At 45.4% G+C, this 22,155-nt stretch overlaps 5 protein-coding genes across 7 annotated transcripts; 3 read left to right on the top strand and 2 right to left on the bottom strand.

Annotated features, from left to right (window-relative positions):
* The first annotated feature begins 91 nt into the window (after positions 1-91).
* LOC136932526 (RILP-like protein 1) lies at positions 92-5,558 on the top strand. 2 transcript variants are annotated; one of them, XM_067227650.1, is made up of 8 exons: positions 92-562; positions 1,143-1,293; positions 2,581-2,699; positions 2,893-3,168; positions 3,438-3,626; positions 3,998-4,161; positions 4,310-4,408; positions 4,688-5,558. In XM_067227650.1, exons 1-8 carry the CDS (start codon positions 188-190, stop codon positions 4,779-4,781), a joined length of 1,467 nt encoding a protein of 488 aa, XP_067083751.1. In that variant the 5' UTR covers positions 92-187; the 3' UTR covers positions 4,782-5,558. The 2 variants fall into 2 exon arrangements, with proteins under 2 accessions (XP_067083751.1, XP_067083752.1); XM_067227651.1 differs by lacking the exon at positions 3,438-3,626.
* A 116-nt stretch (positions 5,559-5,674) lies between these two features.
* Positions 5,675-8,006, top strand: rilpl2 (Rab interacting lysosomal protein-like 2). Its single transcript, XM_067227654.1, has 4 exons — positions 5,675-6,238; positions 6,418-6,569; positions 7,006-7,152; positions 7,875-8,006. The coding sequence occupies exons 1-4, from the start codon at positions 5,948-5,950 to the stop codon at positions 7,894-7,896; spliced, it is 612 nt and encodes a 203-aa protein (XP_067083755.1). The 5' UTR covers positions 5,675-5,947; the 3' UTR covers positions 7,897-8,006.
* Positions 8,007-8,362: 356 nt separating this feature from the next.
* On the bottom strand, positions 8,363-11,189 carry kmt5ab (lysine methyltransferase 5Ab). Its single transcript, XM_067227653.1, has 8 exons — positions 11,054-11,189; positions 10,786-10,883; positions 10,473-10,626; positions 9,931-10,096; positions 9,738-9,825; positions 9,489-9,548; positions 9,074-9,264; positions 8,363-8,787 (listed from the first exon to the last, which is right to left on the bottom strand). The coding sequence occupies exons 1-8, from the start codon at positions 11,061-11,063 to the stop codon at positions 8,577-8,579; spliced, it is 978 nt and encodes a 325-aa protein (XP_067083754.1). The 5' UTR covers positions 11,064-11,189; the 3' UTR covers positions 8,363-8,576.
* A 633-nt stretch (positions 11,190-11,822) lies between these two features.
* Positions 11,823-13,969, top strand: LOC136932530 (cyclin-dependent kinase 2-associated protein 1-like). Its single transcript, XM_067227657.1, has 4 exons — positions 11,823-11,971; positions 12,621-12,706; positions 13,070-13,196; positions 13,499-13,969. Exons 1-4 carry the CDS (start codon positions 11,905-11,907, stop codon positions 13,564-13,566), a joined length of 348 nt encoding a protein of 115 aa, XP_067083758.1. The 5' UTR covers positions 11,823-11,904; the 3' UTR covers positions 13,567-13,969.
* Positions 13,970-14,061: 92 nt separating this feature from the next.
* On the bottom strand, positions 14,062-14,920 carry mtrfr (mitochondrial translation release factor in rescue). Of its 2 annotated transcripts, XM_067227656.1 has the most exons (3): positions 14,818-14,911; positions 14,436-14,667; positions 14,062-14,322 (listed from the first exon to the last, which is right to left on the bottom strand). In XM_067227656.1, exons 2-3 carry the CDS (start codon positions 14,664-14,666, stop codon positions 14,092-14,094), a joined length of 462 nt encoding a protein of 153 aa, XP_067083757.1. In that variant the 5' UTR covers position 14,667; positions 14,818-14,911; the 3' UTR covers positions 14,062-14,091. The 2 variants fall into 2 exon arrangements, with proteins under 2 accessions (XP_067083757.1, XP_067083756.1); XM_067227655.1 differs by having other exon boundaries at positions 14,436-14,920.
* Between the last annotated feature and the right edge of the window lie 7,235 nt (positions 14,921-22,155).

Raw genomic sequence — 22,155 nt, forward strand, 5'->3', positions numbered from 1 at the left:
TGCTAAACTAAGCAACACTGCTGCTGAACAGATTGACTGCAGCAGAATATCATGACATGCGCACTGCCGCTTAAACTCAGCAGTAGGGAGTCTCAGTTCAGCGGTAGGGAGTCTACGGAATGTATTTAAGTGACCTGTTAAGAAATGCGCTGTGGCCACGCTTTAATTTAGGTAAATTAGGTTGGAGATGCACTTGAGAGGTGTCGCAAAGTATAAGGAATTTAAAAAGAATGTTGTAATCGTTGGAATGGAACTATTGACGATTCCAGGAGACATGGAGGTATTTGGGTCAGCGCTGCACAAAAATGCGACCGAGTTGACCGTTATGGACGTTTATGATATTGCCGCTGTTGTAGGCAACGAGTTCGAGCGGATAATAGACCAATACGGGTGCGAGGCGTTATCGCGGCTGATGCCCAAAGTGGTGCGTGTTCTGGAGGTTTTGGAAGTGCTTGTCAGTCGCAGCAACATCAACCCGGAGACCGAGGAGTTGCGGCGCGAGCTGGACAGGTTACGCCTGGAGCGGAATGAAAGATTGGAGAAGGAGAAGAAACACCAAAAGGTTCATACCAGTCGTGTCTGTGGCACAGACTACATTGTCGTGTGTTACCTAATGTCTCTCTTACTGTATCACGTGTCTGCTCCACTGCGCCTTTTTGCGCCTCTGTTTACAGCGCCTGTGTGGACTTCTATGTTTACACAAGCTTGTTGACAAAAGTTTCATAAACGTTGGATATCTTTAGTTTTCTGATTATCTAAAAGACCTATACATCCAAGACTCCGTGTGGTGTGTTCCCTGAGCTAACCTCAGCGGTTCATTATCATCACAATAAAAAACAAGTTGAGTTAAAGTCGACCCGTTTTCACCTAGGTGTGTGTGTGAGTGAAATTTACATTTACATTTAGTAGACGCTCTTATCCAGAGCGACTTACAGTAAGTACAGGGACATTCCCCCGAGGCAAGTAGGGTGAAGTGCCTTGCCCAAGGACACAACGTCAGTTTGCATGACCGGGAATCGAACTGGCAACCTTCGGATTACTAGCCCGATTCCCTCACCGCTCAGCCACCTGACTCCCTGTCAGTTCAGACATGTGTCCGTTCAAGCATGTACGCGTGTTCCATACCGTCCTCTGCCCCGCAGGAGCTGGAGCTCGTGGAGGACGTGTGGAGGGGCGAGACCCAGGACCTGTTGTCCCAGATCGCTCAGCTGCAGGCGGATAACAAGAGTCTCCTGATGAGCCTGTCCCACAAAGACTCTCCCGTTACCAAGGAGGAGCTGCAGAAACCGGAAGGTAGGTACAGTCAAGGGTTTAAGTTCACAGGTAATTTCAACGCTTTCATTTAGCACCAGGAGAGTTCATTTTACTTGGTGAGTGTTTATATAGGTCCATTAAAAGTCCACTCTTGTGATATTGGCCTAAATAAACTATCCTGGTGTAAGCACTTTGAAATGCACTGTGTTGGGTTTGAACTTCGTGTCAACACATTTTTGCACCCTTCTTGCTAATACTATTGCTCTGCTGCTAATTATTGGTGGGGACATTTCAGTGGCTATTAATATGGAAGCAAACCAGTGACATAATATTTTGAATTTGAAAAGGCATTGAACACTTAATATTGACATTTAAACACCACCAAATGTATTGGTTTTGAATTCACCTCTTTAAAACAGAAATATGAATTTATTTTAATGTCTAAAAACAAATCTGATCCAAAAATTCTGGTATCTGAGGAGACAGATCTAGTCTGAGACAAGCAATACCTTGGTATCCCATATCAGAATTTCTGTTGTCGTTGTTGTTTCTGCTGGTCGTATAGAATAACCAGCTGGCTCACTGTTTTGAGAGGTGAAGTTCCTGCCCCCCACTTGCTTAATGCACTGAAATATCATCTGACCTAAATCACTTGGCGTTATATCAACTACTGTGAGTCGTCTAGCGTTGCGTGTAGTTATGAGGTTGCATGTTATTAATATTTACAGAGTGGGACTGGGTGACTTGTCACGATGATGAAAATAATTGTAATTCTAAACCCATTATTTTATTGTGTGTGTGTATGACGGTTCCTTTTTTGAGGTTTTGACCCTCACATGGTTAAACCTTACTTCCAAAGATGAGGATGTCCGCTACATCGTATCTAAGTTTGTCTGTTTAGAATAGTTTGATCGTAAATCATGTTAGGTTAAGCTTGTGTGTCTACGTGTTTGCGTGCGTTTCTTGTGGGTTGTTCACATGCTTGCTTTCATGTTGACATCAGAGAGAGAGGGGGGGGGGGAGAGAGAGAGAGTGAGGGAGAGAGAGAGGAAGCATGGGAGCAAAACTATTTCGGAACCAGACTGAAATACAGCCCTAGTGTGATGGCAATAACTATACAAAACACACACACACACACACTGTGCCACCTACATCAGGTTGACAGACAGGTCTATCATGTCCATCCATGTCTACAACTCTGCAACGTATTGTACAAGCCATTGACGTGTAGATATGCCTCTCACTATGATCTAGATCTGCCAGGGTGAATAAATAATCCATATATTATGTATGTGTGTTTCTGTGGTGCGTGTGTGGTACTGACAGGAATGCCAGACAGAGAGCGTCAGGTAATGAGGAAGTTGAGAGAAGTGGTGGACAAGCAGAGGGACGATATCAGAGCCAAGGACCACGAGCTGGCCCTGAAGACAGAGGATGTGGAAGCGGTGAGAGTCTCCTTTTCCTCATCACCTCCTCCTCTCCTCCTCTTCCACTTCCTCCTCCTCTCCTCTTCTCCTCCTCTTCCACTTCTTCCTCTCCTCCTCTTCCTCCTCCTCTCCTCCTCCTGGGACCCCCTTGATCTGTAATCAAATCCTCTAACCACTAACCTCCACCCATCCCCATCGCTGCCTTCCACAGCTCCAGCTGCAGCAGCACCGGCTGATGAAGATCAACCAGGACCTGCGGCGCCGCATCGGGGCCCTGGAGGTCCAGGGCAAGACTGTGATCCAGCAGAAGGCCGAGCTGGAGGCTCTGACCCAGGCCAGGCAGCAGGAGGTGGGGGTCCTGAGGAGGGAGATGGAGAGGCTCCGGGAGGAACGCCTCGGGTGGGAGATGGAGCGAGAGAGGGCGGAGAAGGTGGAGGCCTCCACGCCGAAGCCGGAGGTGAAGGCGCCCACGGCAGGGTCTGCCACGGTAAGAACAGACACGACGCGACTTGTTGGACGGTTCTGTGTTCTAAAACCGTGCCTCGGTCCTGTAGAAACACCATTTTGTTCCAGTGTATACAAGCTATATAGAGATCTGACAATAAAATGTAACTTGACTTCTCTAAGATAATGGAATTAGTTCCAATTGAGACTTATTTAGACTCTTTTACAACTGGGCTGCAGTCAACCACAAAAGCCAGTAATGATGCTGAGGGTTTTGTCAAAGTGTTTCAAGTTATTCTGTCTCAAATCCAGTCCTTGGTTGCGGCAAAAGCAGCGTCCGTCATGCAGAATTCAGTGTGGGTTGAATGTGGAGGCGATCGCGAGTTCCTGACAGATTGCTGGAAGTCAGAAGACTATCCTTCGCTCCTTCCAGACTTGACAGACAGGAACACCGCTGGGGAGGACAATTACCATGACGAGGAGGTGGAAGTGTTGCTATGGGTAACGCCTGCCAGGAGTTTCCCTTTGTAGTGACTGGATGTGATTTAATCAAAACCAATAAAATTTGTATTAAAGAGCTATAACATGCATCATTCCCTCCTCCTCTACCACCTCCCCTCCCCTCTCCTTCCCTCCCCTATCCTCTCCTCCCCTCTCCTCCCGTCCCCTCCTTTTAACAAACGGTCTGGCTTCTGCCGGTCAAGGGCTTCAAGGGGAAGAACATTCTTTTAACAACATCTGCCTTACAGCACTTTCCCAACTTCACTTCAAACTGCTTTACTCGGCTGCTGTGTGCGGGTGCTTGACACGGTGACCATCCCAGGGTGAAAGCGTGCCGTGTGACGGTTGGACATGCTGTGTTTCACCTCCAGGAGGCGCTGTGTGACGATCCCGGGGGGGAGTGTGAGGGGCAGGACCGGGCGGAGAGCGACGCGCCTCGCTTCACCCTGCAGGAGCTGAAAGACGTGCTTCAGGAGAGGAACGAGCTGAAAGCCCAGGTGTTCGTGCTGCAGGAAGAACTGGCCTATTACAAAAGGTTGCATCACTCACAGGGGTTACTGTGTGATGAGTTTGGTGTGTTGCATGCATTGATGCACACACACCCACACTCTCACACACACACAATTATTCATTGAAACCAGAGTGCTGTCCATTACTGATGATGTGATGTTCTGCTTCCCCAGTGAGGACTTGGAGGAGGAAGTGGAGCCTGTTTTATTTTTTCCATCACCAGAGCCACAAGCTGCTTTAGTCGACCAGCCAGAGTCAGGAATCAAACGTCTGTAAGTGGCAGCAGCTCTTCCAACACTCATACACACATTCACACACGCATTCACACACATTCACACACGCATTCACACACGCATTCACACACGCATTCACACACGCATTCACACACACACACACACACATTCACACACGACAAGATACACACACATACATGAATTAGGTTGATAGCAGTCGCTTAGGATTGGTGTAAAATATTACAATTGTTGATTTGTTGATAGAACCAGTGAATCAAATATAAAATATTCTGACTGTCTGTGTGTTGATCTCAACAGGATCTTCACCGCGATAATGCCGATGGTAGCCGCAGGGTTGATCCAAGACGATCCCACGTTGATGCCAATCAGAAGACTCATGTCTTTTGTCTGACCGTGATATGTTTTTTCTTGACTCGACTTGTTTCTGTGTTCAGTGTCTTGACATGTGGTTGTCACCCCAGACGTGCATATTTTGCTGTTGTGTTGTGCCACGTGCTTTGGATTTTAGTCGTCAGCCAAACAACGTGAAGTACTTTCCTCTCATTGTCCTAGTCCGGATGGGTTCGGTGGTGCGTGGAAGAGTGAAAACAACATGCGCACACAGAGAAAAATTATTGACCGATGAATCACATCTTGATGCCGGAATCCCTTGTGCACAACATGCTTAAGGCCGCTGACATCCAGGATCTGATGAGCTTTCCTTCAACCCCAGCGTCCCCACAAAGGAAAACGATTGTGACAGAACTGTCTTCCAGTATTTCAATGAACGTTCAACCCCTGATGCTACGGTACGTCCACCACTAAGTGACAGGGAGGACAACCGCAGAATGTACCACAACTGGGTGGTTACACTGTGGAATATGTGCTCTGGCAGACAAGTGGGCAGATGACAATGGGGGTAGTTCGCCCTGAGTTTATGACCAGTGTGCCAGTCCATCTTCCGTGTTAACCTGTTACTGGAGTTGCCGTTTGTGCTGTACTGGCTGTGGGTATTCAGAAGCACGTGGGAGGTGTATCCATGACTTTGAGGGACTGCTCTGTAAAGAGAGGCTTTCAACTCCTATTTAGCCTTGTAATGCTGTTATAGAATGTTAATGACATAGGTTCATCTCCTGTATGTGTGTCAGTTTTCAAAGTTATATCATTCGAAATAAAAGTATTCAAGTTACTAGTGACATTGAATTCGTCTCTTAAACGGATGTCGATTAATCGGTGTCAGTTGTAACAGTTGTGATGTAACATCACATGCAACTTCACCTGATTACGCGCATGGCTTCACCTGTCGCTAGGGATACCGAGCTGTCCTTTTGCAGTCCGCCTGTAACAGTACATTAGGCTTCTGCTATTGGACGATACATGTGCCCTTAACGCTGTCAGCCGTAGATTTCGATGAGGAAGAAGGCGGGTCTTAACATGGGGCACTAACTGCACTTTTTTCATGCAATGTGTAACTTTGGAAGGCAATAGTTGTCACTTTGACCGGTTGTGGATGTTTAAACCAGCACTTTTATTTTGACTAAACTTTTTTTGGCATTGTGTTTGATTGTAAGAAGAATTATGGAAGAGCGCGAGGCTTCACCCGCTTTGGCTTTCGATAAGGACGCGTTTCAGCTCACAGTGGAAGATGTTTATGACATTTCGTACGTAATCGGAAGAGATTTGTTGAAAATAAGTAAAAGGGGTGAGCAAGTTTCAGATTTGCAATTTAAGATTGTCCGTGTTTTGGAGATGTTCGAGACATTAGTCAATAAGTCCAACCTGTCGCTGGAGGAGTTAAAAATGGAACGAGATAACCTGAAAAGCGAGCTGGATAGAATCGTAAGAGAAAGTTCCGCGGGTCAAGGAACGGTGAGTTTCCCCATTCAACTTTATTACGGGCCATATAGGCACACACTGGTTGAACTACAGAATACATTTCCCACGTTGATTTCCCCACGTTGAGCAGGAACTTAAATCAGACAGTTAAACGTATGCGCGTGTTACCGTATGGACTCAGGTCATGAGTCTCGCTCTTTTTACCCGAACAGCAAACGCTTGGACCGAACCAGCTCGTGGTAGACCTCAAAGACCCCAACAGACCCCGTTTCACTATGCAGGAACTGAAGGAGGTTCTTCAGGAAAGGAACCAGCTGAAAGCACAGTTAATGGTGGCTCAAGAGGAGCTACAACTCTACAAAAGGTGAAATAAATATGCCGCAGCAGTCTTTATTAAGGGCCTAGATACATTGAGGCAAAATGTCGGTAGTCAGTTGTCAATGGTAAGGATAAATTCGGCCATATATATACATCCAATACTTGGAGTATATAGATAGATCAGTGGTACAAGCCCACTGGTTACAGCACTGGACTACTTGACTGTAGATGAAGAGGTCACCGGTTCAAATCCCCCCTGTTCTGCGCATCACCTGGAATAAAAGCATCTGTAAAATGAATGCATTACATTATTTCTCCTCATGTTGCAAAAGTATGAATGGACACTATTGTGGTCAAAACCTGATCTCCCCTCTGACATCCTCACCCCACTGTCCCCCCAGGTCCCCCCCCCCCCCCCAGGTCTCCCCCCCTGCCGCCTGTGCACCTCACGGCCACCTAACTCCTCTGTGTTGTGTCTGCAGTGGTATTCTCCCCCAAGCTGAGCCCCCCATGGTGGAGGTGAACCTGGACTCACCCCCCTCTGCAGGGCCCCACCCCAACACACCAGAGGAACCCAAAGAGCAACCCAAAGTGGAACCAAAAGAAGAGAAGACAACTATTGGAAAGCTGTAAGCTTTTTATTTTATTTTTTACCCTCCCTATCGTGTCTATAATTTGTCTGATGAGTGGTTTACAAGATTAGGGATCTAACAACTAACATGCTCACTTTATACACAGTGACTTCTTTGTAAAAACACTCCAAATGAGGCACATTCTAGTTACAACACATACCACGTCATACATCTCAAGTGTACAAACCCTCAATGGTCTGAGATGGCAGTGTGTGCGCAGGGCTTTCAACCACATTACATTTAGTCATGTAGTAGACGCTCTTATCCAGAGCGACTTACAGTAAGTACAGGGACATTCCCCCGAGGCAAGTAGGGTGAAGTGCCTTGCCCAAGGACACGTCATTTTGCACGGCCGGGAATCGAACTGGCATCCTTCAGATTACTAGCCCGATTCCCTAACCGCTCAGCCACCTGACTCCCTGTTCGTTCCCGTCCAAACCCAGTCATGATTACATGATGACCAGCCAGAGGTTGCTTCTCACGGCCTCAGTAATGGTTTGCTTGTGACCGGTGTTTGTGCTGATGCTAGACGTGTTTAGGAGGGAGAGAACTGATAAAACAGACACTAGCTTCTTCATGGGGTCTGGCTCAGCAGCGTGGTAATGTTCGGTCATGACTCGGTCTCGTCCCACAGAAAAACACACACTCTTCAACCTCAGTGTGTGTGTTGCCGGTTAACCCCTTTCTACGAAACTTATACTTTACTTTTGTGTTTCTAGGTTTTCATTCAGGCGGAAATGAGGACACCGGCAAGTGTTTCGTCAGAAGACATGGATTTCAGCCACATTTTTTCATAGGACATTTTTAAGTATTTTTTTTTTATACTGAAGGTGCATTTAACTATGTGTAGTAACTTTTGGGAAGAAGACTATCTTTTGTACATTTGACTTAACTCACTCCCCTCTAATATAGCTAATGTCAATGTAAGTCAACATACACTTTAGATTGTTGCATCATGAATGGTTGCATGAAGTTGATTCTGAATAATACACAGTATTGCACTGGTTGAAACAAGATTTTCAACTGAAATTTATTCCTCAAATAACTACTTTTTCCTTTTGAAATGGTTAGAACATTGTACAGTAAAAAAACCCCGAAAGAACACTAACATCTGTTGCTTGTAAACAATCATAAGTGCATCGAACTGGATCAGGTTGATGTACTAATAAGGCATTTATAAATTATCATATAAAACCATCATTAAAAAAATCTCACATTTTAGTATTGTTTACAGAAGGGCTGACCTTAATATCTATAAAAACATGGAGAACAGATAACTTTAACCTAAGTTTGAATCTATTAGGTTGCTGCTTTCCGCAAAATTCATCCTTGCCATCACCCTGAAGTGAAAAACAATTTCTCTAGAGAATGTTGTGGTGTTAAAAAACTAAATATAGATATATATATAAATACATGGAACATCAGTGTTTGAGCCAAGGGTGGGCGGAGATGGAGGCTTTGCTGCGATCTCCGTAGTCGTAGAGCAGCTCCTCGTCGGCCTCGATGTCCCTGGAGGCGACCAGAATCAGATGAGGCGTACCGTTGATGCCATGAAGCTTCGTCTGACAGTTTCCCATCTTACTGTGGTTGATCAGCCTTCCCCTTCGACCACTTTCCCTGGTCGCATCCACGCTAAGAAGAAAAAAAAAAAAAAAGTTTGAATAGAGGTTGAATTACGAAGAGGGGGGGGGGGGTAGGTCGTCGACTTTAAGACTTTTAAGGAGTCAGGTGCGTGAGCGGTGAGGGAATTGGGCTGGTAATCCGAAGGTTGCCAGTTCGATTCCCGGTCATGCCAACTGACGTTGTGTCCTTGGGCAAGGCACTTCACCTTACTTGCCTCGGGGGAATGTCCCTGTACTTACTGTAAGTCGCTCTGGATAAGAGCGTCTGCTAAATGACTAAATGTAAAACCACGTACCAGTAGGTTTTGCCGTGATACTGGAAGTAGTACATGTAGCAGCCGGTTTCTGGGTCCTGAGCGTAGCGCTCCTCTCTCTTCTTGGCGTCGGCCAGCAGCACCAGGTCGCCGTGATACTCCACCACGTACTCGCCCTTCTTGAAGTCTCTGACTGCAAAGACGCCTCTCCCTTTCCCCTCGATGTCTTTAACCTGTCGGGACAGAAGGGCGGGAAAACCAGTCGAAAACAAGCCTCCGTTTCTGGTCTCAACATTCATCCTGTCACACATTTACAGTAAAATAGCAAAAGTTATGAGAACGAGCATTAAGTCTCTTCTTACGATTTTGGCGGCTCAGCCAGGAGCCGACGGTGCTCTGACGCGACGGGAGTTTCATCCCAAGTTCATAAAAAAAAGGAAAAGCCAAACAGTCTTACCCTCAGGCCATCCTCAACTCCATTCCTTATCAGGTCGTCAATGTGTTGACGTGCATCATTCTGTTTGGAAAGCATGAAGTTAGTTGGTTTAAACGTAATTTCATTAAAAAGGTCAATTCCAGAGCAGGCACACGTGACTACTTCTAAGGGAAGACAACTGTATAATGGAAGTTACTGTAACTATAAGGAACATGAGTTAACTTATCTGAAGAAATTTTTAAAAGTACAATTCGGTTTTCGTATACAAACCTTCAATTCAGTTTTGCTTTTCCTGGCACTTCTTCGGACTGGATAATAATCAGTGACCTTTTTGTTAACGGAAGCTATGCTTTCAGCTCTGGAGGAGAAAACAAGACGACATTCTAGTGTGAATCACAGGTTTACATCCCCACAGTTTAGCTGACCAGGTCAGACGAATTTTGCGGGCATTTATTTCACATACTTTTTCGCTTTGACTTTGTGACTAGTTCCCTTCCCGGTTTTGGACTGGGACACGTGATTGAGTGATGGCGGTTCCTTGTGTGACTTTTCCTGAGCCTGTCCCAGGACTGTCTCCCTCAGTCCCGTCACTGGGCTGCTTCTCTCCGCCTTCTCCTCTAGTCTGGACGCTGAGAGGAGAACAATAGTCTTAGTCCAAGCTGTGCAAAGTAAACAAAAGGAGGTTTAGAAGCAGGTGATGAGGCTGAGTCCAGTAGAAACTATTTGGTTGTGACATAAGATTCAGGGTCAGTGAACATTGGTGCCATTCACACACAGGACATTGTCGGTGGTCACCTAACTCGGATCGCCTGACTGTCAAAGAAATTGCAAAGACAAACAAGAGACACTTGGTAATCGGGATGTCCTGCATTGGGTGGATTGTCGATACTGTAATAGGTGCATCCGTTGAAATGCAACGAAAGTAAACAAACAGTAAACAAACATCGATCACGACTACAGTAATCTCAGATTATCACACTCATGGCCGAACAAAGAGATGAGTACCTTTATCGATTTTTGAAGGAGCCACATCTGGAGGCTGTGTATCGGACACGTTATTTTCCTGAACAAGCGCGCTTGAGTTGTCTCCGAGGGGGGATCGAGGTTTGCTTGGGCTCCACAGAGTAGTCAAGGTAGACTGAGTTTTGCCTGCAGTTTCCTGTTGGAACGAACAGAACATTCACGAGATGCGCGTGCATGGACACTTGGCAACGAAGAGACTTGTTTGGTCGACAGTGATGCATGCGCTAGACGCTGTTAACGTTGGTGCTAATGAAAGTAACGTGTGTGTAATTTGGGACAGCAACAAGAGACTTACCTTGTTCATTTCTGGCGTGTTTTCTTTCGTCCCTTTAACGACTTTTGGTTGAAGCGTGACTTGACCTTGGTCTGTAGATGTCTGCGCCTTCTTCCTCCCTTTTTAAGGAACATTGACGAGTTATTATAAGTACGTTGTAGAAATGTAACATGGAACAGTTGCTAGTTACCGTAAGAAAACAATAATTACTAGACCCAGTGCTGTAGTTGTCTGTTTTAACAGCTAGTTCTACCCGTTAACGCCAGTAAGTTCGCTATATATTGCTTACCTTTTCCCATTTCAAACAGATACTCAAGTTTTTCCAAGGAACGAATTAAATAGTTAACTAAATAGTGACAAGGTAAAAGCTTTTCGTTGTCCACGTGCCGTTCTATTTGTTTCACGAGCCTTGTGAGTAGCAGACTCGAGACGTTTATCGCTTGCTAGCTCACCCAAACATAGCTGAGGCATAACAACCATTCAAAAAGCCTCCGTGCCTCTGATTGGATGTCTTTTACTCTCTCGTGAGTGAGTGTGGTTGGTATGTCATTTAGAAGGTTGCTTTCTTTTGTGTCTTTAGGTATGCACGTTTTGAAACCCCGGGGCAGCCGTTTTATTCAACGTATTGCCTAACAGCAGTCCAAATTAGAGGTGAATCACGAATAAAATGTAAATTTACAGATACATATTCGATTTTTGTGCTGTTCTCCCATGTATGATTCATCTTGCCTGAGTGATAAATTTTCTGCAAAACAAAGACACAGTTCACGAACAGAAACACAAATGTTTTATTCCAGTCATGGCTTCGGGTTTTGTTTCAAACGTTATAAAAAATAAACATGTAAAAGAGCAAATACAAAATAAACAATACAATCTAGACCTAGACTTTAATATAATTATTGAAAGTGAAATAATGCAACATAAGACTTCTAAAAGTTTGTCAAAAGAAAAGGAAATGTATATTTTCAATTTGCTATCACACAATGCATTTTTTCCAGTGGTGACATATAGGATTAAGAATATCAATATAAATGTGACGGCCATATTTGCCCAGTGCCGCTCTGTAGTAAACAAAAAGTGTCTGTGCGAGAGACAGCGGCTTCAGCGGATTTCTGTAACATTTTTATTTCTCAATTTATTATGTCTGTGGGTATGGCTTACAAGCCAAACCTCCATCAGCACATTCCGGGAACTTCCGTGAACCAAGGTATGGCAGAACTATCGGTCCATATTTTATCTTATCTCTGTTTTGTCAAGTGTAAAATTTGGTGTTTCGACGAATACCTGGGGAGAGCCCGTGACTGGTTTTTGTCCACTGATATAGGGTCAGGGCTGATTCATATCCGCCATTATTACAAATCATAAACCCCCCTTATACATCGACAAAGTTTATAATTCAGTCATTCATTCATCTACGCCGGAGAGCTACCGGCATGTTTTGTTTGTAAAAGGATGCTGTTACCATGTACCATATCAAATGTAACACTTTCGCCTTCTTGATCCTCGCTGTTCACGATCTTCTTCATGAACGTTTTCAGCCCTCAAGGCTAAATGATTGATCTGCGGGTCCACAGTTATTTGACCCTTTGATGACGCCTAGTGTTTACTAGTTCTCATTACATTTCACCATGCACCGTGGTGCAGTGGTATAGTCTCATCGATTTGGTTTTCAAAACATTTCGAGTAAATCAAATGATCGATTTTCCCGTATTATGTTACAACTTGTGATTGCAGACTGTCACTATACATGCAACATTTGCAAAGTGTTTAATTACATGTCACACAGGTTGTATAAGTTAAAGTGACAGTTCAAGTATGCTACATACCATTATTCATTGTTATTCTAACGTTTGCAGCTTCTCATTCACCAAGCATACCAACAGTGCAGACCTACAGACCATTTGTGAATGACTATGGACCACCTTCTCTTGGCTTTACACTGGTGAGAATCGTAAATCATTTTATAAATTGCTAAACATAGTCGCTTGACGTCTTTAATGAATGCAGGTGCAGTATTACCACTGGCTGTAAATCAACATTACTGCCGTACTGAGGTGTCTAAGGGGTCAGATGGCTGAGCGGTTAGGGAATCGGGCTATTGATCAGAAGGTTGCTGGTTTTATTCCCGGCCGTGCCATATGACGTTGTGTCCTTGGGCAAGGCACTTCACCCTACTTGCCTCGGGGAGAATATCCCTGTACTTACTGTAAGTCGCTCTGGATAAGAGCGTCTGCTAAATGACTAAATGTAAATGTCTAACCAACACGTGTGTGTGCATGCATACTATTACGTTTTGACATTGCAGAGCACAAGTGGAAATAACGTCCCGCAGAGTAAATATGCTGAGTTGTTAGCCATCATAGAAGAGCTGGGGAAGGAGATAAGACCAACTTATGCAGGAAGCAAAAGTGCCATGGAAAGACTAAAGCGAGGTTTGTCTTCCTTAATATCTCAGCATGTCTTATTGTTCATTTGTGTTCCACATTAAATGTTTTTTCCGCTGACATTAAGGCCCTGTTTCCCAGACATGGATTAAGCCTAGTTCTAAAGTAAGAGAATAACTCTGTGAATATCTCCATTGAAGGTTTTTAGTCCAGGATAGGTCATATATGTCTGGGAAATGTGATTGGATTTTGTAACTTGTGTGAAGATTGACAGTAGTTATTCAAAGATGGCTTCTGTGTATATGAGCATGTAAAGCAATACATTGAATTTATCTTTCTTTTCTTCACAGGGATTATACATGCCCGGGGATTAGTGCGTGAATGTTTGGTGGAGACGGAAAGAAATGCAAGGTCCTAACAGTCTCAATAAGAGTTTAGTTAAGACTATCTCTGGACTGCCCAACAGGACAGACTGAGCTATTACTACACAGTCAAGACTATTCTGGACCAATCATCACAGATTTTTGAAAGAGAAGGGATTGTAACGAGTGTAAATCAGTACTTGACAGAATTCGTCTCTAGTTGTGTGTTCCCATTGTGAATGGAGTTAGAGTGCATGTTGCATGTGTCTTTAGGATTTTTTTAAGAATGTACATGGAAGGGTAGATTTTAAACTTTTGTCTGATTAAAAACTAAATTAATAGTGCCAAAATACACTTTGTAAACTCATTCTTCAACTATTGGACAGAATTCTGTAAAAAAAACAAAAAAAAACTTTGCAACTTTTTATGTATTACCCAGTGCAATAAAACATATTTTCATGAAACCCAATGTGTATAATAGCATATATGATCTCATTACTTCAACACGTGTAACATTCGCAAATCAACAAGAAAAAAGCCTGACACGTGTAAAAAGAAGGGAATTATTATTCTAATTATTTTTATCTCATGTCATCCCCAGGTTTAGAGTCTGCCATAAGAGTTTCTTTAAAACGTCTCTTTTTCTCCAGATTGTCGTTTGCCTTCTTTCTTTTCTCGTGTTTCCTCTGGATGGAATCTTTCTGCCTCTTCAGAATTTCACTGTCCTCTCCTTTGAAAGACATCTCGAGCTTCTCTCTCATAATGTCTCGAGCTCTTTTACGGTTGGTTTCCACAGATCTAGTTTGGTGGCACTAGATGACAGGGGTGCAACAATTAGGCGGAATTCCAGACAACACCATCACAAAAAAAAAATCACTGAGGATATGACTAATAATGTTTCAGCACACTGTAAAATAATCTTCACCTTAACAACAATACCAGTAGGAATATGCCTGAGGACCACGCAGTTACTAGTCTTGTTGGTCGCCTGACCACCCGGACCTGATCCTCGCACAAATTGCTCGTCCAGATCATCCTCATTTATGACAGGCAGATCAATTACGTCTTTTTTGCCGGCGGTCTGTACGTATGTTAACCCAGCTAAAGGCATCCGGAACAGAGATCTTTGACAGCTTCCCCATGCTGTCCTCGTCATTCTGTATATCACATTGAAGAAGGGTACGGAAGACATTTCTTAACACGGGGTCTGTCTGTCAGTTAATTTAGCCTTAAACGATAACACCTACTGGTTCAACAGTGCACCCAGTAGATGATGTGGTGCTTACATTCCACACAAAATAACTTACTCTAATTCAAAGATGTGTAAGGCATGTTGTTTTTGCTAACGGCTAAGTTTCTATTCGGTTTTAAGAACACAAGGCAGTCCGAGTTGGTCCCGGCGTCGGTCGAACTGCTTTGGCTATAGCCGTATGGCCCGTGCCTGCCCATGTGACTTGTACTCACACGGATGATTAAAAACGAAGGTCTTTCAAATAGACCAATGAGGTTGTAGAGGTTTTCTTCTTTGTTGAAATCAAATGGCCCTCGGATCAACATTGCTAATAGTTCACTTTCGCCACCAACTGGACGGGCTGTCAAAGCGTTTAGAGCAATAAATCGCTAGACTATCTGCAGAACAGCATCAATAATCTAGCCTACATAATAAATTCACCTGTTGTGGGTGTGTGTGTGTGTGTGTGTGTGGGGGGGGGGGGGGGGGGGGGGGAATCGATCGTACTTTTCCCACACATAGATTTCCACAAGGAAGGCTATAAGGACTATAAGTAGGCTGTAACTTTTGACTTAAATTTCTAGTCTAACGCTTTAGGCATAGAAATAATTATATGCCTTTGATATATTATCATGGCAGTCCAGAAATGGGCTCCTGTATCACTTTCACAGAAGAAAAAAAAACTGAAAACACATCAGCAAACTTCATACTTATGTCTTCATTTTAGATTCTCATGCAACGATTTCTCGGATCAATTTCATTATATTGTCATTGTACCTATTTGGGGGGGATTGTGGTGCGCTTGATTTGCATGTTAATATTAAGTAGCCTATTCAGATAGTCTTCATTAAACATGTAAACCGATCTCACACGTTTAGGTGGTGTTCTGTAATATATATGATCTTTAATACAAATACATAGATCACATCACATTGCTGATGTAACGTTGCTTCAAAATCGTGAAGCAGCGTACTATTTGGTCAACAGGAGGCGCCTTTCATGTGAGCGCTGTGCGCGAGACCGTAGGAGGCAGAGGATCGAATCGCGAGGGGTTTCATTGTACTAGTAGGTAGGCAAGACCTACGGCAACTCAACCGGGATGTCAGATACCCCGCACCCAAATCCTATCTGTATACCGGAGGCGGGTAAGAGGAAGGAATCGTTCGTTTGAAACCATTGCTCAGGAAGCTAAACGCTTCCGAACTCGTGTTGAATCTAAAGGGAAGTCAAGGACATTTCACTACATGGCTTTTTTTGTCGGTGTCATAACTTAAGGCCAGATTTTTATTTTTTGGCAGTTAAAGCTGAAGGCGAACGTTATTTTGAAAACAGGACGAGATGTGATGCATCTATCTGCAGTGCTCGGGATGCCGATTAACCCAACACACACTTTACATGAAGTCATTTTATTATCAAACAGCGTCGAGGCGACGTAAAACAATCGGTCTCGATTGATTGGAGGGTACATTGTTACAGCAGCTGGCATTGAGTGCCACTATTTTGCTCCATGCCTTCTGGAAAGTGAAGAATCCTCACGCACTCGTGACCCTAACCACAGATCAACGGCCAATAAACTTTGATTTTGGGTGAGTGCTGCAGTAGCCTAAACAAACTCTGCATCCGAGTTGTTTGTACTGCAAACTAGTTGTTTTCTGCATAGAGCAGGTTGCTGTGATGAGCATCGCAAACCATCAATTTGTGATTACCATGCCGTGATGTTGCTAGGAAACTGACTTGACAGTGGAAAAATGGTGGAAGGTTTACTTTGGGTTACAAACGTCTGACGTTGTTATACGTTTGTCTGTTGGGCATATTGTGAATTAATTGTGACACGGGAAGGAGCTCGATATTGTTGGTCTAAATGCGGATAAATTACACCTTGTTGTCAACCCACGTTGATTTACTTGCTAACACTTCCTTTAGATGATGTAGGCCTAATACAGGATCCACCAGTCAACAAATGATTGATCTATCTTTATTGGACGATTGAGGTTCTAATGTAGCCTATCTAGGATGCAGTGTTAAGTCTGTTCCATCACCAAACAATGTTAAACATGATGCAGTAGCCTACCTATTATACACAGACATTAAACATAACAATAAGGAGAACATTTTCTCTTTTGCGTGATCTGGCGTGTGTAAGTTTGTCAGAAGGAACATGCTTAGTTGTACCTTACATTGCTGATGGGTGAATGCTTGTTAACTGCAGAAGAAAGAGAATTAGCCTACTATACACGTCTGCTACGTGGGGTTGTAGATAGGCTATTTAGTATAGACTGAGTTCAAATGTATCTTTTTTTTATGATTAGCATCGAGGGTTTCAAGACAGTGTTGACGTTTGTTTGTTACATGTAATTTGATTACGTGTGTGAAAGCTGCTGGGCCGTTAGCCCGAAGCCACGAGATCCCCGCACTATGTATCTTTGCACAGCTGTCAGTTTGGTTTGATCATGTGTCCGTGAGTACCGAGATGTTCTGCAAGGCCTGTCCGCAAGGCCTGGATGAGTCAGCCAGCTGTGCCGCTGACAGGGGCTGTGGCTGCGCTGCCAGATGGTGGCTGTGCTCTGGAAACAGGTCCTGAATGCATTCACGCCGCGCTACAGGTTCCACCAGTGACACTATTCTCGGTGAAACACGGTGGAGGACAAACAACTTGTGCCCTGAGTGTGTGGGGTGGTTTGAACCCGGATCTGCTCAAAAGTCCTTATAACTGTTTTTTCTTATTAGTAAAACAGTGGAATTGCTATACCTTAACAATAGGGGAAACCTATTGGTATTAGATTAGTTTTTCTTGCTTTGGAAAGTCGTTAACTATCTTAACCGCTTTTTTGATCAGACAGCATCGTCAATGTAGGTCTTGGCAGACGTGTGGGGACTTGAATGCTATGCACGCGAGGTAAGGTCTCCTGATTATTGCGCAACGTGTGCATAATTGCGAAACTCAGCAGAAAATAGCTTCCAGAAGAAGATAAGGAAACTATCTCAAGCTTTCATCCACGAAATTGAAGAGTAGACTTGAAGAATGTAGATCGCATGCATAGTTGCATAACTTGAATTTGGCGTAGCAGTGATCACCCTTGACTTAAGGTTCTCCAGCGTTGTAATAGCTGATTGTATACTGTCGTACAATGACAGCTTCTTTTCTCTCTCTCTGTCTAACACAGCATGCAACGAAAAATACTTAGTGACTCATAGGACATGAGGAAAGGCTCTTGTGTGTCAGAGGGAACTGCTCCCTCTACAAACACACTTAGCTGTGAAGACTGTGTGTTCCTCCAGGGCCACAGTGCTGGTACCGGAGGACCAAGACGCTTCCTCGCAACCATCAAGATCATCACTAAGACTTACAGGATCCCCCTGGGAAGACCCCCCTCTCTCAGTCAGCCACTGGGTGCAGAGGGAAATAGGCCTGGGAGTTACAAGGCACTGGGAGAAAATCTTTCTGTAGTTTGCGGTTATGGAAAATAACCTTTTTGAAGTCGCTCTTGTCTCCTCCGTGGTCCCCCCCCCCCCCCCCCCCCCCCTGACGTGTTTAAACATCCCAGTTTAGATGAGATCTTCAGAGAGAGAGGTTTCTTCACTTTCTGTTCCCTTCCTGCTGGAGGTCGAGGAAGTGGGTCTCTGTCTGTCTCTCTGTGTCTCTGTCTCTCTCTGCTGCCTGTCTGTGACAGGGGTAGCCTCTTCCAGCTAAATCTGGTGAGGAGGTGGTGACAGGGACCACACCCCATGCGCTGTGGCATGGCGCCTGTCTGCAGACCACATCAGATCCTCATCTCTCTCAGGAAGAACAAGCTGGACATTCTTTCACTACCTACCTCTGACGGTCAGGCCCTACAATGGAACATTTCCGTGTGCTTGTAGCACGAGTGTGTGTGTGTCTATATATATATGTCAGTGTGTTCTACGGAGTCCCTCCATTTAGACAAAACTTTTGTTGTCCCATTTCCTCTCATCTTAGTCGGCCACACCCAGCCCCTCTTAGGTGAAGACAGTTCCGTCAAACCAAAACATTTAAATTTCCCCTTCAAGGCCAACTTTGACTTCCTGTGCTTGCAGAGCATGTTCTGAAGTCTTTGGTACTTTGAATGTTTTGTCTTTTCTTCCCGTTTGGCCAACCTGTATATCTTTGCCATGCAAAGCGCTATCTTTGGGGAGATTGTTATGACAAAATGACACATAACTTAACCATTGTAATGTGTTTTCTTTGTGTTGAGAAAATAGAGGCAGCTGTGTTGTCTGGTAGGATGACGCTGGTGAGCAGAGAGAAGCATGAGAGCTCTCTGGTGTCTGTCTCATGAATCTAATAACGACCGGGGTTAGGTTAGTGAACGTTGTGAGTGTGAGTGAGAGAGTGACAGAGATTGAGAGAAGGGCTGAGTGCTGAAAGCTCATCAGGTCATTTCCGTTTTCTCTCTCGGAGGATCTGAGAGGAAGTGTATGTTTACTACCCCAGCGTCAAACGAAAGTGTGGATGTGTCACTCGCCAGTCAGAGACCAAATGTTACTGACTAACGAGCTTAAAAAGCCACCGGTCGCCATGGACACTCGTGCTTCACTTCTGAATCTACGCAATTCAAATTCAGAAGCGTAGAACCGCGAGTCGGTTCATGGTCTAGGGAATGACTGCCACCACCCCCCCCCCCCCCTACCACCCCCCCTCCCCTCTCACCCCCCTTTTAGTTTCTGTGCTGACTTTTTGAACGATGCTGCCATTGCCCAAGCGGTAGATTGATGCCGCCTAATTCATTTAGATATCCCCCTCGACTGTCAGGAACACCCATGACAGCACCTCTGCATCACTTGCATAATCAACTTTGAGTTCAGGAAACAAAACACAACGTACTTCCTGTCAGTTTCGATTTTTGGAAACCTTTGCGGCTGTCTGGTGCAATTATTGTTCCTTTTACAGCAGCTTGGTTTGAACAGATAAGATACAGTGATATCAACAATATGTGCTGGGAGATTGGGAGGCTAATGAGTATGGAAGTGATTATCGTTGGGTGCAGAGCCAACATGTATTTAGCTGCTGTTTTGGAAACCTGCTTGTGAATGCAACAGTAGTTTTATTGTGTGACAACATTTTAAAGGCTGCAGATAACCTTTTAAAGTGACCCACATCAGTAGATGTTGTGTGTGTGCATGTGCGTGAAACAACATGACCTAGGGTGCCTCAAATTCCTCCAGTGTGTTTATCGTACAGACGTGTGGAATTTCAGCCAGGCATCTAATGCAGGTGGCGTTAGGGATAGCAGTGACGGGGGCAGAGGAGATTCTGTAACCTCTCTGTATAGACGCTGCCTCCAACCTGAGACCCCTCCTTTCACTCTCTACCCTCTCTGTCTCTGTCTCTCTCACACACACACACACACACACCCTATCCTGCCCCCACACACCTAGTGTGCACACACACAAACACACACACACCCTCACACACTTGGCCTCTCCTCTGTACTATTGTTCTGGGTCGGTCAGCTGACGAGATGGCGGGGTAGGTGGGGGTGGGTGGTGGTGGGTGGGGGTAGGTGGGGGTGGGGTGGGACTGGGCTCCCGTCTGATTGGTTAATGAGATGACGAGGCTCGTCAGCGCCAGCGGCCCAAGCTTCTGTGATGTCACCCCTGCCCCCTCCCTCCATCCCTCCCCCCCTCCCTCCCCCCCCTCCCTCCCTCCCTCCATCCCTCCCCCCCCTCCCTCCATCCCCCCGCCCCTCCTCTGCACCAGTAACCCTGAGCAGGTGTTGTTGATGCTGAGATGGACCACAGAGGTGCGGCCCTCGTCCCCGAGGCGCCAGCTGATGAACGGCTCTGCTGGAGTCTCGCCGCAAACAGGAACAGGAAGTGTGTGCGTCCTAATTCAGAGGCTGTTGAGGGGTTGTCGGCGTGGAAACGAGGACACTGACTTGATCTAGCCGCTGTGGACCTCTTAGTGGCTGGGGGAAAAAACACGGCTTCACGTCATAGTACACTCAGAACCAAGAGCTTTGTTTTCATTCACATTCGTCATGGGAATAATAACAGAAATGACCAGCCTGATGCCTGCATTTCTTCTGTCTCTTGGGTGATAGACGAAATGTGTGTTGCTGCAATCCCTCTGTTGATGTTGAACTGGCAAATCTAATCAGCAAGTGTCGCGGTTCTGCTTTTGAACTAGTCATGTTGAAAGCGCAGGGCTGTTGACCACCTCCTGCTGCATGTCTGTGCTGTGTGTGTGTGTGTGTGTGTTCAGTAGGCCCTCTTCATAACAGGTCTGTGCTGTGTGTGTGTTCAGTAGGCCCTCTTCATAACAGGTCTGTGCTGTGTGTGTGTGTGTGTGTGTTCAGTAGGCCCTCTTCATAACAGGTCTGTGCTGTGTGTGTGTGTGTGTGTGTGTTCAGTAGGCCCTCTTCATAACAGGTCTGTGCTGTGTGTGTGTGTGTGTGTGTGTTCAGTAGGCCCTCTTCATAACAGGTTGTGTGTGTGTGTGGTGAGGAGTGTGTCTTCCTTCTGGTTGATGTGAGTGGCATGTGGATATTGCCGTCACGTGTGTGTGTTTGCGTGTTTCTCCCGTGTAGCGTGTTTCTCTCAGGGTCAGTGGTGTCTGTTGACACGCCCCGCCGCTCGACGATCAGGGGAAACGCAGAGCGACAGGGCTGCTTCTCGTGTCTTCCTTGTTCTTTTCCTCCGACTACAGACACCCGACTTCTCCATCTCTGAAAATAACCCTCACCACTCCTCCCTCCCTCCTCCATGCTCCTCTCGCCCCTCACTACTCCCTTCCTCTCTCTCTCTCTCTCTCTCTCTCTCTCTCTCTCTCTCTTTCTCTCTCTCTCTTTCTCTCTCTGTCTCTCTCTGTCTCTCTCTGTCTCTCTCTCTCTCTCTCTCTCTCTGTCTCTCTGTCTCTCTGTCTCTCTGTCTCTCTCTCTCTCTCTCTCTCTCTCTCTCTCTCTCTCTCATCTCTCTCTCTCTCATCTCTCTCTCCTCTCTCTCTCTTCTCTCTCTCTCTTCTCTCTCTCTCTCTCTCTCTCTTCTCTCTCTTCCCTGAGTGTGTGCTGCTGTTGGAAGTCTCTTTACATTATGTCACTCTGCACAGGCTGAGAACCCCTCTGGCCAGCTACATTCAGACTTCTGAATACCGAGCGAGCTCCTTGTCCCTGCACCACCCTCCTCCCTCTCCTCCCTCCACCCCAAGCTGAGGCAGGCAGGCTGGGTTTGCTTCCTGTGTCGTCGCTTGCATGATATCCTCAGGTGTTTCATGCAGAGTCCTAACAAAGACTTGAAATGACCTGGGAGTTCAGAGCGATAGTATGGGCTGGGCGAGGGGAAACCTTGGAAAGGGCCTTTTATGGTCATCAGGATGGCACCAGTGTGTGTGATCATACTGTCGGGCTCTTCTAGTTTGCCCGGGTGGAGGTGATTCTGGTAGAGAACTAAGAAGTAC

The sequence above is a fragment of the Osmerus mordax genome, chromosome 24 (assembly GCF_038355195.1).
Source record: "Osmerus mordax isolate fOsmMor3 chromosome 24, fOsmMor3.pri, whole genome shotgun sequence".
Classification (NCBI taxonomy): Eukaryota; Metazoa; Chordata; class Actinopteri; order Osmeriformes; family Osmeridae; genus Osmerus; species Osmerus mordax.

What these genes read in the sequence shown, in the direction of transcription:
- rilpl2 (XM_067227654.1), top strand. Translation starts at nt 5,948, where the DNA reads ATGGAAGAGCGCGAGGCTTCACCCGCTTTGGCTTTCGATAAGGACGCG. An exon ending in GTTCCGCGGGTCAAGGAACG is followed by an intron (nt 6,239 to 6,417) that starts GTGAGTTTCCCC and finishes TTACCCGAACAG; the next exon opens with CAAACGCTTGGACCGAACCA. An exon ending in GAGCTACAACTCTACAAAAG is followed by an intron (nt 6,570 to 7,005) that starts GTGAAATAAATA and finishes TTGTGTCTGCAG; the next exon opens with TGGTATTCTCCCCCAAGCTG.
- mtrfr (XM_067227655.1), bottom strand. Translation starts at nt 14,702, where the DNA reads ATGTCTTCCGTACCCTTCTTCAATGTGATATACAGAATGACGAGGACA. An exon ending in CTACTGGTATTGTTGTTAAG is followed by an intron (nt 14,323 to 14,435) that starts GTGAAGATTATT and finishes CCTGTCATCTAG; the next exon opens with TGCCACCAAACTAGATCTGT.
- LOC136932530 (XM_067227657.1), top strand. Translation starts at nt 11,905, where the DNA reads ATGTCTGTGGGTATGGCTTACAAGCCAAACCTCCATCAGCACATTCCG. An exon ending in GGGAACTTCCGTGAACCAAG is followed by an intron (nt 11,972 to 12,620) that starts GTATGGCAGAAC and finishes TAACGTTTGCAG; the next exon opens with CTTCTCATTCACCAAGCATA. An exon ending in CATGGAAAGACTAAAGCGAG is followed by an intron (nt 13,197 to 13,498) that starts GTTTGTCTTCCT and finishes TTTTCTTCACAG; the next exon opens with GGATTATACATGCCCGGGGA.
- kmt5ab (XM_067227653.1), bottom strand. An exon ending in CACAAAGTCAAAGCGAAAAA is followed by an intron (nt 9,826 to 9,930) that starts GTATGTGAAATA and finishes TTTCTCCTCCAG; the next exon opens with AGCTGAAAGCATAGCTTCCG. An exon ending in TATCACGGCAAAACCTACTG is followed by an intron (nt 8,788 to 9,073) that starts GTACGTGGTTTT and finishes TTTTCTTCTTAG; the next exon opens with CGTGGATGCGACCAGGGAAA.
- LOC136932526 (XM_067227650.1), top strand. Translation starts at nt 188, where the DNA reads ATGCACTTGAGAGGTGTCGCAAAGTATAAGGAATTTAAAAAGAATGTT. An exon ending in AGACAGAGGATGTGGAAGCG is followed by an intron (nt 2,700 to 2,892) that starts GTGAGAGTCTCC and finishes TGCCTTCCACAG; the next exon opens with CTCCAGCTGCAGCAGCACCG. An exon ending in AGGTGGAAGTGTTGCTATGG is followed by an intron (nt 3,627 to 3,997) that starts GTAACGCCTGCC and finishes TTTCACCTCCAG; the next exon opens with GAGGCGCTGTGTGACGATCC.